Source organism: Herpailurus yagouaroundi, unplaced genomic scaffold, assembly GCF_014898765.1.
Source record: "Herpailurus yagouaroundi ecotype Mexico unplaced genomic scaffold, PumYag 186, whole genome shotgun sequence".
In the NCBI taxonomy this organism is placed as follows: Eukaryota; Metazoa; Chordata; class Mammalia; order Carnivora; family Felidae; genus Herpailurus; species Herpailurus yagouaroundi.
The window spans coordinates 7,202,585-7,217,945 of record NW_024412417.1 but is presented as its reverse complement, the minus strand read 5'-3'; the positions used below and the strand labels follow the sequence as shown (position 1 = coordinate 7,217,945).

The following is a 15,361-nucleotide window of genomic DNA, read 5'->3' as shown; positions in this document are numbered from 1 at the left end:
CCTTATATTAGAATGCCAAGTGCCAACCAGTAATGTTGACCGAGTGCTAGAGTCTGGAAATTACCTTTTTGCAATCATAACAAATAAAGACTGAATCAGACAAGAACCATCAATGAATGCTAAGTTTAGGAAGAAACTGACATGGAGCAGGATATGTGCATAGTCAAAGTTGACTAATTTATGAGAGGAATTATAATTACAGACTGGGAACCCAAGCAACATCTTGACCAGGTGATGAAAACAGTGCCAACAAAGAACAGATGGACAAAGTGTGCCAACAGATGTGATACCCTAAGAAGAACATATCACCTTTGCAGTATTCTGGCCAAACATGTATAAACTGAATTAGTCATGAGAAAACATCAGACAATTCCCAAATGAGGAATGTTCTAAAAAAGCAGGGGAAGGAGGCTATACTCTTCAAAACTGTCAATGACAGAGCACCTGGGTGGCTCAATTGGTTAAATGTCCTATTCTTTTTTTTTTTTTTTGATAATTAAAAAAAATTTTTTTAATGTTTATTCTTGAGAGAGAGAGAGGCAGACAGAGCATGATCGGGGGAGGGTAGAGAGAGAGGGAGACACAGAATCCAAAGTAGGCTCCAGGCTCTGAGCTGTCAGCACAGAGCCTGATGCAGGGCTCAAACTCACGAATGGTGAGATCATGACCTGAGGTGAAGTCGGACACTTAATTGACTGAGCCACCCAGACGCTCCAAGTGTCTGACTCTTGATTTTGGCTCAGGTTATAATCTCACAGTTCGTGAGTTCCAGCACTGCATCACGCTTTGCACTGAAAGCGTGGAGCCTGGTTGGGATTCTGTCTCCTTCTCTCTCTCTGTCCCTCCCCCACTTGCTCTCTGTATCTTTCTCAAAATAAATAAAAATGAACTTTAAAAAAAAAAAATCAATCAATGTCATAGAAGATAGAAGCTACAGAAATGTTCCAGATTAAAGCAGGAGAAAGAGACGTGACAACGAATACATGATCCTAGACTGGATCCTATACTCGAGGGGAAAATACTATTGTGGACATTACTGGGGAAACTGACAAAAGTGGAATATAAATGGAAAATTATATAAAAATGTTACATCAAAGTTAAATTTACAAAAGTTAGTAGCTATTCAGATAACATCAGAGAATATCCCTATTCTTAGGAAATACTTAAAGTATTTAGGGATGAAGGGCCATGAAGTATAGAACTTAAACTCAAGTGATTCAGATAAAAATTATAAGTGTGAAAATGCACACACACACAGAGCACACATGAACTTGTATGTGGGCACTGCACAAATCATTAACAGGATAAAAATGTTAACAACAGGTGAATCTGGATATAGATTATGCAAGTGTTCTTTGTACCGTTTTAAATTTTGCAACCTTTCTGAAAGTTTGAAATTATTTCCAAATAAGTTTTAAAAACATTGTTTTCTTGCCAAGTCAACAATAAGTAAGATATATTTTCATAAAAAATAAATATGGCAGGGGCACCTGGATGGCTCAGTCAGTTAAGTGCCCAACTCTTGATTTCAGCTCAGATCATGATCTCACAGTTCAGGAGTTTGAGCCAGCATGAGGCTCCACACGCTTGGGATTCTCTCTCCCTCTCTCTCTGCCCCTCCCCTGCCCTCTTTCTCTCTCTCTCTCAAAATACATACATCTTTTTAAAAGGGAAGAAAAAATAAATATGGTAGTGAAACAAAGTCTCAGGAGTATCCTATACTCCATCTAAGACTCTAAGACATCATTGATACTAATGACTAATGATACTAACTGGAAGCACAGAGAACAGGGCCCATTCTGCCTTCCAGGAACTAACAGAAGCTAAAGGAGCTGCACGGTGTTGCTTGCAAAGCTGTCAGCACTGCTGCTATTACATGGCAGGACTCCCTGCAGGCCTCTCCCCAGTCCCAGGAATCAGCTTGGGATTCCTCAGTCATTACAGAGTCCTGATCTTGTTCTATTTGGTACATGTCTGAGTGGGGCAAGGCATGTTTGATCTTTGTAACCACCATCAAGTACCATTCCTGGCACATAAAAGTACTAAATACATATTTAACCACAGAAAGTCAGATTTTTGTTTACTCAAGGCTGAAACCATAACAGCTATAGTTCCTTGACCATAAAATATAATTCTTCTGTCTGATTCTGAAGGAAATCAGAGATCAAGGTAAAAAAAAAAACAAGGATTTGGGGCGCCTGGGTGGCACAGTCGGTTGAGCGTCCGACTTCAGCCAGGTCACGATCTCGCGGTCCGTGAGTTCGAGCCCACATCGGGCTCTGGGCTGATGGCTCAGAGCCTGGAGCCTGTTTCCGATTCTGTGTCTCCCTCTCTCTCTGCCCCTCCCCCGTTCATGCTCTGTCTCTCTCTCTGTCCGAAAAAAAATAAAGGTTGAAAAAAAAATTTTTTTTAATTTAAAAAAACAAAAACAAGGATTTAATAAGCAGCTGAAAATCTGCTGAATAAAGTATCAACAATTTTTAAAACAGAAGCCAAACAGAATAAAAACCTTGGCTATAAACATAAGTTCAAGCTTGCAACTAACATTAATACACAGAGAAATGGAGAAAACCATATGAAATACACATGTAATTATAGATATGCAATTATCTTGCATCCTAAAAGCACTAATGAATCACTGTGGCAGAAGAGTTCTCCCTACACAATACACTGTCACTCTTTCCCCACTTAATCTTCTAAAAGAACCTGATGCTCTCTAAAGAACCAATGAAAAGTTTTACTGGACAGTGTGCAAAAAGCATGTGCTCCAGCAGAGTGTGGAAGGGTAAACATGCAATCAAGACATCTGCTATGACCACCACCTGCTTCTTTCAAATATTCATATTAACCTTCAACACTGGTCATATCAGAAAGCTGGTCAACAGCAATCATCAACATTTAAAGAGCTATTAAAATCGGATCAATTGGCACATGTGTAAACATTCTACAATTCAGATGGGTCTTCTGTTTTTTTTTTTTTTTTGAGAGAGGCCAAGACAAGATAAATTTGTCTTGAAGGAATCTCTAAGGATGCAAGCCTTAGCATAAACCCCCACTGCGGGGATGTCTGAGTGTAAAAGAATAGTTTTTCTAGATTTTAGAGAAAATTTTTCTCTAAATGGAGTCCCCAAGGTTGAGGTTCTTAAAGTGAGGTAAACAGAGATAAACAACTAATCTAATACTCACAGCTTCCCATCCACTTTTTCTTCTCAGTCCCAGACTTGGGAGGGCCTGCCTTTTTCCATCCTTACTGGGGCACTGGAAGTCGGTCGGGGGCCCAGGAACGGGCCTGCCTCTGCTGGTGTGCAGACCTGAGAAGAGGGGCACCCCTGTCAGGCCTGTCCATGGCTCCGTTACAGAACCTGTCTTTTAGCACTCATCACACTACAGTGGGGACACAGATCAGTGACAAAAAGCACCTAATTCCCTTCCACCAGTCATGGTGCAGCACATTTCAGAACTCTGCGTGGCTGTTTATGAATGAGGGATCCATATAACTGCTTTAATGTGAAACTATTCACTGTATACATCTAGCTGTCCGAATAATTCTCCAGCCCGTAAGTTTCCATTCTCTAATACTTAAAATTCATCAATGAATATGCAACAAGGCAGTTTTACATTTGTGTCTGGACAATGGTGATCGCAAGTCTCCCTTCACAAAAGATCAGTATGCGTTTTTCTACAGCCCACGGAATGGATTGGAGCACTAGAATAAGGAGCTGCTGGGCAGATAGAACAATTAACCTGCCACTGCTTCAAAATGTATGGGGTTTGGGGTGCCTGGGTAGATCAGTAGTTGAGCGTCTAACTTCAGCTCTGGTCATGATCTCACAGTTCATGGGTTTGAGCCCCACATCAGGCTCTGTCCTGACAGCTCAGAGCCTGCCTTGGATCTTCTGCCCCCCAACCCCCATCCCTTCCCCATTCGTGCTCTCTCTCTTAAAAATAAATAAAACATTTTCTAAAATGTATGGGGTTTAATTTCTACAACCAAATATGTGGAAAACAAATAAGTAGTTGGTAACACAAAGGGACCAGATTCTTTTTTTTTTCCTTTAATAAATTCAGTAAAGATCTGTGCAGGTTATTAGCAGATGATTTAAAATTCCTATCAAAACTAACAGCTTTGAACATTACATGAGCCTAAGATTTTTTCAGGATAGATTCCCCATAGCCACTAGCTAAATTGTATGCATCAAAAAGTATGCTCAAGGGGTGCCTGGGTGGCTCAGTCGGTTAAGCGTCTGACTTCGGCTCAGGTCATGATCTCACTGCTCATGAGTTCAAGCCCCACGTTGGGCTCTGTGCTGACAGCTTGCAGCTAAGACCCTGGAGCCTGCTTCAGATTCTGTCTCATCTCTCTGCCCCTTCCCCAAACGTGTTCTGTCTCTCTCTCAAATATAAATAAACATTAAAAAAAATTGTTTTTAAGTATGCGCAAATAACACTTACAAATTAAAGGTAGCATTTTGTGGGGCTCCTGGGTGGCTCAGTTGGTTAAGTGTCTGACTTCGTCTCAGGTCATGATCTCATGGTCCGTGAGTTCGAGCCCCACACCGGGTTCTGTGCTGACAGCACAGAGCCTGGAGCCTGCTTCAGATTTTGTGTCTCCCTCTCTCTCTCTGCCCCTCCCACACTCACACTCTGTCTCTGTCTCTCAAAAAATGAATATACGTTAAAAAAAATTTTTTTTTTAAAGTAGCATTTTGCTTTTACCTTCCACAGCTCGATGGCCACAGGCTGCTGGGGTGGGTTGTCACTGTATATGTCGTCCACGGTTTTTCTCCAAAACTCCATTCGCATCAGTCCAATTGTTTTCTCAGAGACTGAGTCCTTAACCTGTAAACAGCATTCAAAAACCTTAATAAATGCACTCTTCCTTCACAGTCTCAAAATCAGTATTTGTGACTGCATAACCACATGATTCAGCCAAAAATGAAGTTTAATTCTGTATATTTGTTTTAACTTTTCCTTGAAGTTATATATCAATCAAATTCTTGTCATTAAGAGGTTCCTAAATAAAACTGCAAACTACTTCCAATATTTTCAAGGTCTGCATTCAAAAATAGGAGATCATCTTCTAGAAATAAATTGCCAAGAAAAAGAGTGGGGGGCAGACAATTAGATTAAAAGAAATTTGATAGATGAACCAGTTGCAGTATGTGGACTTTATCTGAATCCTGATTTGAAGAGAAAGAGACAACTAGGAAAAATCTGAACACTAGATGTTTAATGATACTAAGGAATTACTAAATTTTTAATGTTGGACAATGGTTTTGTAGTTATTTTTTAAATGAGTTATCTTTTAGAGATACATATGGCAATATGGCAATATTTACAGATGGAAAATTAGCTGAGACTTACTTCAAAATAACTTGGAGGTGAGGATGGGGTAGGTGGGGAGAGAGATGAAAAATCAAGATTGGCCATGAGCTAGTAACAGGTGGAGCTGGGTGATGGGTTTATGGAAGTTTACTATACTACATTCTCCAATTCTATATATATTCAAAAATTTTCCATAATAAAAACGTTTTTAAAAGTAAGCATAAGAGAAGAAAAACAATCTTCATTAGATTAGTGATGGTAAAATTATGTGTAAGTCTGGAGATGAACCTAGGAAATAGGGCCAGGGGCTTTCTAGAGGAAGCAGTGAAGGAAGTAACATTTACCAAATGTCTACGAGTGCCAGGCCCTTTGCTAGGTACTGTCCCAGAGATTATCTGATCTCAGTCCTCACTACATACCCACAGGGCCATTACCAATATACCCATTTACAAATAGAGAAATTATGGCTCAAAAAAGTGGTAGTTTAGGGGCGCCTGGCTGGCTCAGTCAGCTGAGCATCTGATTCTTGATTTTGGCTCAGGTCATGATCCCAGGATCAAGCCCCACATTGGGCTTCATGCTGAGCGTGGAGCCTGCTTATGTATTCTCTCTTTCTCTCCCTCTCTCTCTCCCTCTACACCCCTCCCTCATCTGATCCCTCTCCCTCACTCGCAACCTGTAAAAAAGAAAAAAAAGTAGTGTATCTTATGCTGTGCACAGTCAGAACTCATAACGGAACCAGAAGGACTTGCAAAAGATTATGGGGGAGGGGAGTGGTTGACTACGAAGGGGCACGTGAGGGAATTTTTTGGGTTGATGGAATTGTTCTTTTTTCATGACCACAATGGTGAACGCATGACTCTACGCATGTTTCAAAACCTATAGAACTGTACACCACAAAAAGTGACTTTTACTGTATGTCCATTTAAATAAATTCATTCATTCACAAAGTAATTTTTAAAAAGAAAATTATTATACCATCTCCCCACTACTGATTAAGAATGGCCTTGTTAGATTCAGGCAGGAGTAACCAATGCATGCTAAATCTAGGAGGTAAGGTTTTTTTCAAGACAGAATTGACATATACTAGTTTCAGGTGTACAACATAACTTGATATATGAATTGTGGATGATCACCACAGTAAGTCTCCATTACCATATGCAGTTACTAATCCTTTTCTTCTTGTGATGAGAACCTTTTAAGATCTACTCTCTTAGCAACTTTCAAATATATAATATAGTCACCATGCTATATATTACAGCCTCATGACTTACTTATAACTGGAAGTTTATACTTTTTGATCACCTTCACCCATTTCTCTTACACCCACGCCCTATCTCTGCAACCACCAGTCTAATCTATCTATGAATTTTGGGGATTTTTTTGTTTTTTAGATTCCACATATGAGTAAGATCATATATTTGTCTGACTTATTTAGCATAATGCCCTCAAAGTCCATCCAACTTGTCACAGATGGCAAGATTTCCTTCTTTTTTATGGCTGAAAAATGTTCTATTGTATATTTACACATTTTCTTTATCCATTCACCTATCAACGGATACTTAGGTTGCTTCTATATCTTGGCTACTGTAAATAATGCTGCAGCGAACAAGGGGGTGCAGATATCTTTTCAAGTCAGTGTTTTCATTTTCTTCAGATAAATATCCAGAAGTGGAATTGCTGGGTCATAGGGTAGTTCTATTTTTAATTTTTTGAAGAATCTCCTTACTATTTTCCATGGTGACTGCACCAGCTCACATTCTTACCAACAGTGTACAAGGGTCCCCTTTTCTCCACATCCTTGCCAATGCTTGTTATTTCTTGTGTTTTTGATTCCAGTCATTCTAACATGTGTGAGGTGATATCTTGCTGTGGTTTTGATTTACATTTCCCTGATGTTAGTTGTACTGAGCAACTTTTCATGTACCTGTTGACTAGGAGGTAAATTCTGATGAGGACCATGGTCTTAAAATGTCTACTCACATTTAACAAGGAAAAAATATTAATATGTTGACTGTGACCAAAATTAGTATCACCAATAAGAGACAGATGGACATTTCATACCTCCTTATGATTTGCTGAAAAGGACATACATCACTTAGTAGTATTAGACTAGGAATGCATAATACGACAAAAAAACAAAACAACTCCAAATGAGAAACATTCTAATTTTTAATAGTATTTTAAAAATAAAAAAATAAAAGGAAAAGTATTATTTTAAAAATGTCAATGTCATAAAAGACAAAGGCTGTGAAAATGTTCCAAATTAAAGGAGGTTAGAGATATGAAAATTAATGCAATACATGATCCTAGACTGGCTCCTGTACAGAAGGGGAAAAAATGCCATAAAGGACATTATTGGATCATTTGACAAAATTGGAAACCAGACAGATTAAGCATTGTATCAACACCAAATTTACTCAAATTGATTACTATGGTTACATAAGAGAATATTCTCACTTGTGAAATACATGCTCAAGATTAAAGGGATAAGGGCCATGGGTAGTGAAGATACTCTAAAATGATTCATAGAATGAAATATATAGACAAAACGACAAAGCATGTGTGGCAGAATACTAACGAAAGGGTCTATGGGTATTTTTTGTACTATTCTTACCTTTGTGTGTGTGCAATTATTTCCACATGAAAAGTTATTTTTGTTAATGGTCTTGGTGGTGGGTGGGTCTCTTAGTAATGTTTAGTATTCAGATCCTGGTGGTATATGGTCTATTCTCAATAAATATCAAGAGTAATCTTTTAAAAATGTGACCAAGCCTTGATGTCCTTTTCTGCTCAGAACCTTCCAATGGTTTCCCATCTCCGAGTAAAAGCCAAAGTGACTGCACTGGTCTCCAAGACCTTGCCTTTCGGGCCCAGATACCTCTAACCTAACCTCCCATGCCCTTCCTCCCTCATCTGCTATATGACACTGGCCTTTTATCAGGTACATTTGCACCTCAGAGCCTTTGTACTTCCTGTTCCTTCTGTGTAGAATAGTCTTTGCTCACATACCTTACTACCTTGCCTCCTTCAAATTTTTGCTCGAATGCTACCTTCTCAGGTTTTTCCTGACCACTGTAAAATCAGAGCCCCTGCAACACCAAGCCTTCCCCATCCCCCTTAATTTTTTTTTCCATAGTACTTGCTTCTATCTGATACATTACACAGTACTTGTTTTGTTCCTTGAGTACATGGGCTTTATATGTTTTATTCAGTGTTATACTCCAGGATCTAAAACAGTACCTAGCATATCTGAGATAATCAAATACTTATTGAATGAATGAATGAATGAATGAACGAATGGACGAACAAGACTGTGTGTGTAAAGCAGCAGCAAAACACTCCTACAAGGTGACAGACAATTCAGGGAGAACCCTAATGATTTGTTCATTAAAAATGGAATTTTAGGGCGCCTGGGTGGTGCAGTCGGTTAAGCATCCGACTTCAGCCAGGTCACAATCTCGCGGTCCGTGAGTTCGAGCCCCGCGTTGGGCTCTGGGCTGATGGCTCAGAGCCTGGAGCCTGTTTCCGATTCTGTGTCTCCCTCTCTCTCTGCCCCTCGCCCGTTCATGCTCTGTCTCTCTCTGTCCCAAAAATAAATAAACGTTGAAAAAAAAAATTAAAAAAAAAATGGAATTTTAATCACTGTAAAGCAATAATGGAAGATCACAATGGGGACTCTTTACTGCTACACTGTGCTGAAGATGCAGATGTTCAGTTTATGCCTGAAAAAGGATGAGGTAAAAAAAAAAATGGACTCATGACATCTAGAAGACACCAACAAAAATACAGCCAGAATCTATCAGACTGTCTGCAGATTCAGTGTCTCACCTCAGTTGTGCCTCAGTGCTCTACTCACATCCTTTCATTCCTTCCTAGCTCACTTCCTATCCTATCCACTGGAGAAGCCCTGCCAAAATTTGCACTTTCTTTGAGATTTCAAACCCTCCCCTGCTCCCTCACTCTTAATGTCTGAGCCCTCCATCTAATTTACTGAGAAGACCAAAGCCATACCACTTCAACTCCCACATTTCCATCCTCCAATTCATGTTACGTCAGCCCATGATCTTTCATTCTAAGAAAAAGAAGGCTCTTTCCTTCCTTTGTAATTTTTTAGACAAAAGCGAGTTAGTATGATCTAAGACCTGGGTTTGCTATAATTACTTCTATTGCCTACTTCACGTTAAAGCTAAAACGTCATTTAAAAAGTGCTTTGAAAACTGCTATAAACAGTGAGACTGTGATTAACCTACTCAACTAACAGACAAACATAAATGTTAATTGCATAGTTTTATAATAACCTTAGATAAAAGAAATTAAAATTCCAGAATGGTAGTTCCAGAATCGTTAAGTTTGTTAGCTAGTTTATTTTTGGAATTTAATTGATAAGCCTAACTAGAAGAAGGACAAAGAAATCAGCAGCGGAGAACTTAAACACATCCAGCATATAAATTATAACTATATTTCTTTATTGTTCAGCATTAAATATTTTCACCATTTTTGCAAATAATTTTTGAAGGTATTTAATACCAGCCTGAGCCAGTTCCACATTGAAGGCCCTCAGTGCAAAGGCAGAGCTTCTGGAGTCTGCAGGGAGCAGCAGGGAGCACAAATAGCCTTCGTAGTCTCGTTTCCTATAACAAATAGGCAAAAAAAAAAGGCCCTTACTTTTAACGTTCTAAACTGTACACACAAAAAAAACGCTGACCAGAATTAGTCCGGCTTCGGCTCAGGTCACGATCTCACAGTTTGTGAGTTCGAGCCCCACGTCGGGCTCTATGCTGACCGCTCCGACCCTGGAGCCTGTTTCAGATTCTGTGTCTCCCTCTCTCTCTGACCCTCACCCGTTCATGCCCTGTCTCTCTCTGTCTCAAAAATAAATAAAAACGTTAAAAAATTTAAAAAAAATAGGCCTGAAATTTCTTACTTATTTCTTTATAATTACAAAAATGTATCTGCCCCCAATCCCAGACCAGTTAAAAAGAAATAATCTCTATTATTTTTACTTATGTAGTACTTATAATTTTTTTTAAATTTTAATGTGTTATTTATTTTTGAAAGAGAGTGAGAGAGACAGAGCACGAGTGGGAGAGGAGCAGCGAGAGGAGGAGACACATAATCTGAAACAGGCTCCAGGCTCTGAGCTGTCAGCACAGAGACTGACACGGGGCTCAAACTCACAAACTGGGAGATCATGACCTGAGCTGAAGCCAGATGCCCAACCAACTGAGCTACCCAGGTGCCCCTATAGTACTTATAATTTTAATTGTCTCCAAGTCACTTTGGTTTTGGTAAGAATTCAAATGAGCTACTGAGGTGGACTACTCAAGAAAGTAATCCCAGCAAGTAATGGTATGAACTCACAGTTTGTTTGTTTGTTTGTTTTAAGTTTATTTATTTATTTTGAGAGAAAGAGTGCACACATGCAGGGGAGGGGCAGAGAGAGAGGGAGAGAGAGAATACCATGCAGGCTCCACATGGGCAGGACAGAGCCCAAAAAAGGGCTCAGTTTCACAAACCATGAGATCATTACCTGAGCCAAAATCAAGAGTCAGACACTTAACCAACTGAACGACCCAGGCACCTCTTTAATACACAGATAAAGACACAGATAAGACACAAAAACAGAAAATAATATAGGAGTGTGGGTGTGTGTGTATATTTATGTTTCCTAGCAGCATCTGCTGAGAGAACGTGGAAGCAATGATATCTCCTAAGCCCCCAGTATCAGTGAACACACCTAACACCTAGACCTTTGGTTTCTAAATACCATTCTCTACTGAAAGAAACGAGGGCTCATTGGAGGAATGACTAAGTCCAGGGCTGGGGCAGGAAAAATACCAGATAGGCTAGAGACATCTTCTTGAGCAGAAAGTAATGAAACGTTCAGAGTAGAGGGACTTGTCAAAACAACAAAGAAACTGGCCTGACAGGGGCACCTGTGTGGCTCAGTCGGTTGAGCGTCCAAATCTTGATTTTGGCTCATGTTATAATCCCAGGATCACAGGATCAAGCCCTGCATCCATCCGGCTCTGCAGTAAACATGGGGCCTGCTTGAGATTCTCTGTCTCCCTCTGCCCCTCTCCCCCACCCCGCTCATGGTCTCTCTCTCTCTCTCTCTCAAAAATAAAAAAATTAAAAAAAAATTAATTAATTGATTTTAAAAATAATTAGAAAGAAAAAGAAACTGGCCTGACAAAGTTCCCATTTGCCAAGTTTGAGTCAATCTGAGCATCAAAAAAATAATGATAGTAACATTGTAATAGAACACCATAAGCCCATACCAATATAAATAAATGTATGAATGAATAGGAAGGGAAGGGAAAAACCTGACAACCATACAATGCCAACTGATAAGTCTAGAAGACATGATGAAATATTTTTTAAGTCATCATTTGACAACAAAGTAATTGAGTCAGACAAAAATCATCAATAAAGGTCTTAAAATGTTAAATGGGTAAAAGTTTGATAGAATATTTACATATGCTGTGAAGTATCTCCTCACAAAACACGTATTACCAATTAACATTCTTTCTTTTCCTTTGTGTACACATTTAGTTGTATTGTAACAAAGCAACTTGTACACTTTTACCTTTTAAAACTGAGCATCATCATTCCTTTCCAGTGAAACAAAAAGAAATTTAAAAATAAACAGGAACAAAATGACAATAGAGAATGTCAATTCCAAATACGATCCTCCAGGTTCTGCTGATTCCCATCGAGTGGCAGGGCTCAAGACATCATTAGGAGAGAATTTTATTTTAAAAGTGTCTTCAGGGGCGCCTGGGTGGCTCAGTCGTTTAAGCATCCGACTTTGGCTCAGGTCATGATCTCACAGTCTATGAGTTTGAGCCCCGCGTCAGCTCTGTGCTTACAGCTCAGAGCCTGGAGCCTGCTCTGACTTCTGTGTCTCCCTCTCTCTCTGCCCCTCTCCCATTTGTGCTCTATCTCTCTCTGTCTCTCAAAAAGAAATAAATCTTAAAAAGAAAATAAAAAATAAAAATAAAAGTGTCTTCAACTGCAAGGATGTCTGTTAAACATCATAGTTAAACATGCCAAAGGAGAAGCCATGTTGCCAAAATGCCCACTTAAACCCACCCAAAATCTCAAACCCACGCTTTGCTGACCTTCTATAACCCCATTTTTAAAGTTTTTTTCTTTCTTTATTTTTTTTTAATGTTTATTGATTTTTTGAGAGACAGAGTACGAGTGAGGGAGGAGCAGACAGAGGGAGACACAGGATCCGAAGCAGGCTCCAGGCTCTGAGCTGTCAGCACAGAGCCCAATGCGGGGCTCCAACCCATGAACCACAAGATCATGACCTGAGCTGAAGTCCAACGCTTCACCGACTGAGCCACCCAGTTGCCCCTTTTTTTTCCTTGTTTTTAAACAAGAGAAAGTAGACAGGTACATGTAGGTAAATGCTAACTATCCATATTCACATAGAGACACAGTGTAATCTCCGAGCCCAATATACACTAATATTCTCATTAACTAAATTTACAAGGGAGAAACCCAGAAGATACCCTCTCAACCAAGTAATAAAAGGTTCACACCACAGAAATAAGGTAATCAACATCATGTGCTTCCTGAAATGATAGTGAGAAAAGCACAGCATATTCCTGTAATATTCCTGCCAAAAAGGTATAAATCATAAGGAAACATTAAATAAACCCAAACTGAGAGAGATTCTACACAGTAACTGGCCTGCTCTCTTCAAAAAAATGTCACACTCATGAAAAATAAGGAAAGACTGAGAAATTGTTTCAGCCTAGAAAAGAGTAAAGAGATTTGACAACTAAATGTAGCATATGATCCTAGATACATGAAAGACATAATTGAATAATCAGCAAAATTTGAATGAAGTCTGTGGATTTGACAGTAAATTGGATCAATTTTAATATCCTGATTTTGTTGATTGTACTATAATTATATGGGAGAGGAACCCTGGGTTAAGAAATACACACTAGGGGCACCTGTGTGGCTCAGTCGGTTAAGCATCTGGTTAAGCATTTTATGGGCTCAGGTCATGATCCCACAGTTCGTCAGTTTGAGCCCCACGTCAAGCTCTGTGCTAACAGAGCAGAACCAGCTTGGGATTCTCTCCCTCTCTCTCTCTGCCCCTCCCCCATTCATGCTCTGGCTCTCTCTCTCTCTCAAAATAAATAAACTTAAGAAAGAAAGAAAAAGAAAGGAAGGGAGGGAGGAAAGAAAGAAGGAAGGAAGGAAGGAAGGAAGGAAGGAAGGAAGGAAGGAAGGAAGGAAGGAAGGAAGGAGGGAGGGAGGGAGGGAGGGAGGGAAGGAAGGAAGGAAGGAAGGAAGGAAGGAAGGAAGGAAGGAAGACACACCAAAATATTAAGGGGAGGTAATGGGACATCATGTCCACACCTTATTCTGAAATGTTCAGAATGTTAACAATGAGGTAATTTGGATGAACAGTATACTGGATCTCTGTGTACTATTTCTGTAATTTCTATGTCAATTTGAAATTACTTCAGGGGCGCCTGGGTGGCTCCCATCAGTTGAGTGTCTGACTCTTTTGATTTCAGCTCAGGTTACGCTCTCGCCTTCATGGGATCAAGCTCAGAGAGGGATGGTGCTCTGCCCTGACAGCACAGGACTTGCTTGGGATTCTCTCTCTTCCTCTCTCTGCCCCTCCCCCACTCTCTCTCCCTCTTTCTCAAAATAAATTTTTTAAAAAAGTAATGAAATTACTTCAAAATAAAAAGTTTAAAACAGCATAGTCCTTATTATATATACATCATAGGATGACTGCCTATTGACAAGGCTACTTTCACTAGAATACATTGGAACTTTATTATAACATTATTTCCTATAAAACAGTAAACTAAATAAAGTTAGGTCCAACTTGATTCCATGGAGTTTAGGTGCTGAAATTTAGACTACTCCCAGATTTCAACTGGTTCACTTTTTGTTATCTTCCTAACAGAATTTAAACCTCTTCTAGCCACACCCTTCACAATTTCCTCCAACTTCCGCGTAAACAAAAGGAAGGGATCACAACAAGTGACCCTGCTATCACAAAACAGCTCTACTAAAAAATCTCACCATGAGTGGTTTCAGCTACAAAATGGACAGTGTGGGCAAAACAGCTCTCTAATTTATACTTTAATTTTTTTTTTAATGTTTTATCTATTTTTGAAAGAGAGGGCACAAGTGGGGTAGGGACAGAGAGAGGTGGGGACAGAAGATCCAAAGCAGGCTAAGCACTGAAAGTAGCAAGCCTGATGCGGAGCTTGAACTCACACACTGCAAGATCATGACCTGAGCTGAAGTCAGACACTCGACTGACTGAGCCACCCAGGTGCCCCTAATTTATACTTTTAAATACATATAGATATGTTTTAAAATTAAATTTTATTTATTTACTTTAAAAAAAAATTTTTTTTTAATGTTTATTTATTTTTGAGACAGAGAGAGACAGAGCATGACGGGGGAGGGTCAGAGAGAGGGAGACACAGAATCGGAAACAGGCTCCAGGCTCTGAGCTGTCAGCACAGAGCCCGACGCGGGGCTCGAACCCACGGACCGTGAGATCATGACCTGAGCCGAAGTCGGACGCTTAACCGACCAAGCCACCCAGGCACCCCTAAAATTAAATTTTAATATTAAAAGTCTCTGAACGTCAAAAGTGTTTAAAACACTCGGAAATTAATATGAAACAGAGAAAACACTGAATAGCAATCAAGATTACAATCTTAATTTCTATCCAATTAGCTGACAGAAGTGATATCTGCCACATCTATTTCCTAATTTCCAAAATGAGGCTTGATAACCTACCTGTTTCATATCTCCTAAAAAATAACCAATATGTGAAGTACATCAGGTTTCTTACAGGGAAATGAAAAAAATGAAGATATACTAGTATGGTAACAACCTTTGGGAAATAAGATACTCTACACAAATAAGGGTTTCTCTGTAAAGTTGTTGTGTTCTGTGTTGTGTGTGTGTGTGTGTGTGTGTGTGTAATTTTGGTTGGAAATTTTTCTAACAATATTACCAACTTCTTTATATT

At 39.5% G+C, this 15,361-nt stretch overlaps 1 protein-coding gene across 4 annotated transcripts in view; it reads right to left on the bottom strand.

Moving 5' to 3' along the window:
• Positions 1 to 15,361, bottom strand: part of NDUFAF6 (NADH:ubiquinone oxidoreductase complex assembly factor 6) — a 31,931-nt gene that overhangs the window by 14,080 nt on the left and 2,490 nt on the right. The window contains exons 2-3 of one of the 4 annotated variants that reach the window (XM_040494021.1): positions 9,860 to 9,959; positions 4,717 to 4,839 (exon numbers count right to left, since the gene is read on the bottom strand). In XM_040494021.1, the coding sequence (XP_040349955.1) occupies positions 4,717 to 4,839; positions 9,860 to 9,959 (223 nt within the window). Of the gene's footprint in view, positions 1 to 3,186; positions 3,291 to 4,716; positions 4,840 to 9,855; positions 9,960 to 15,361 lie in introns of those variants that run through there. The other 3 variants (XM_040494022.1, XM_040494023.1, XM_040494024.1) reach the window with 3 other exon arrangements.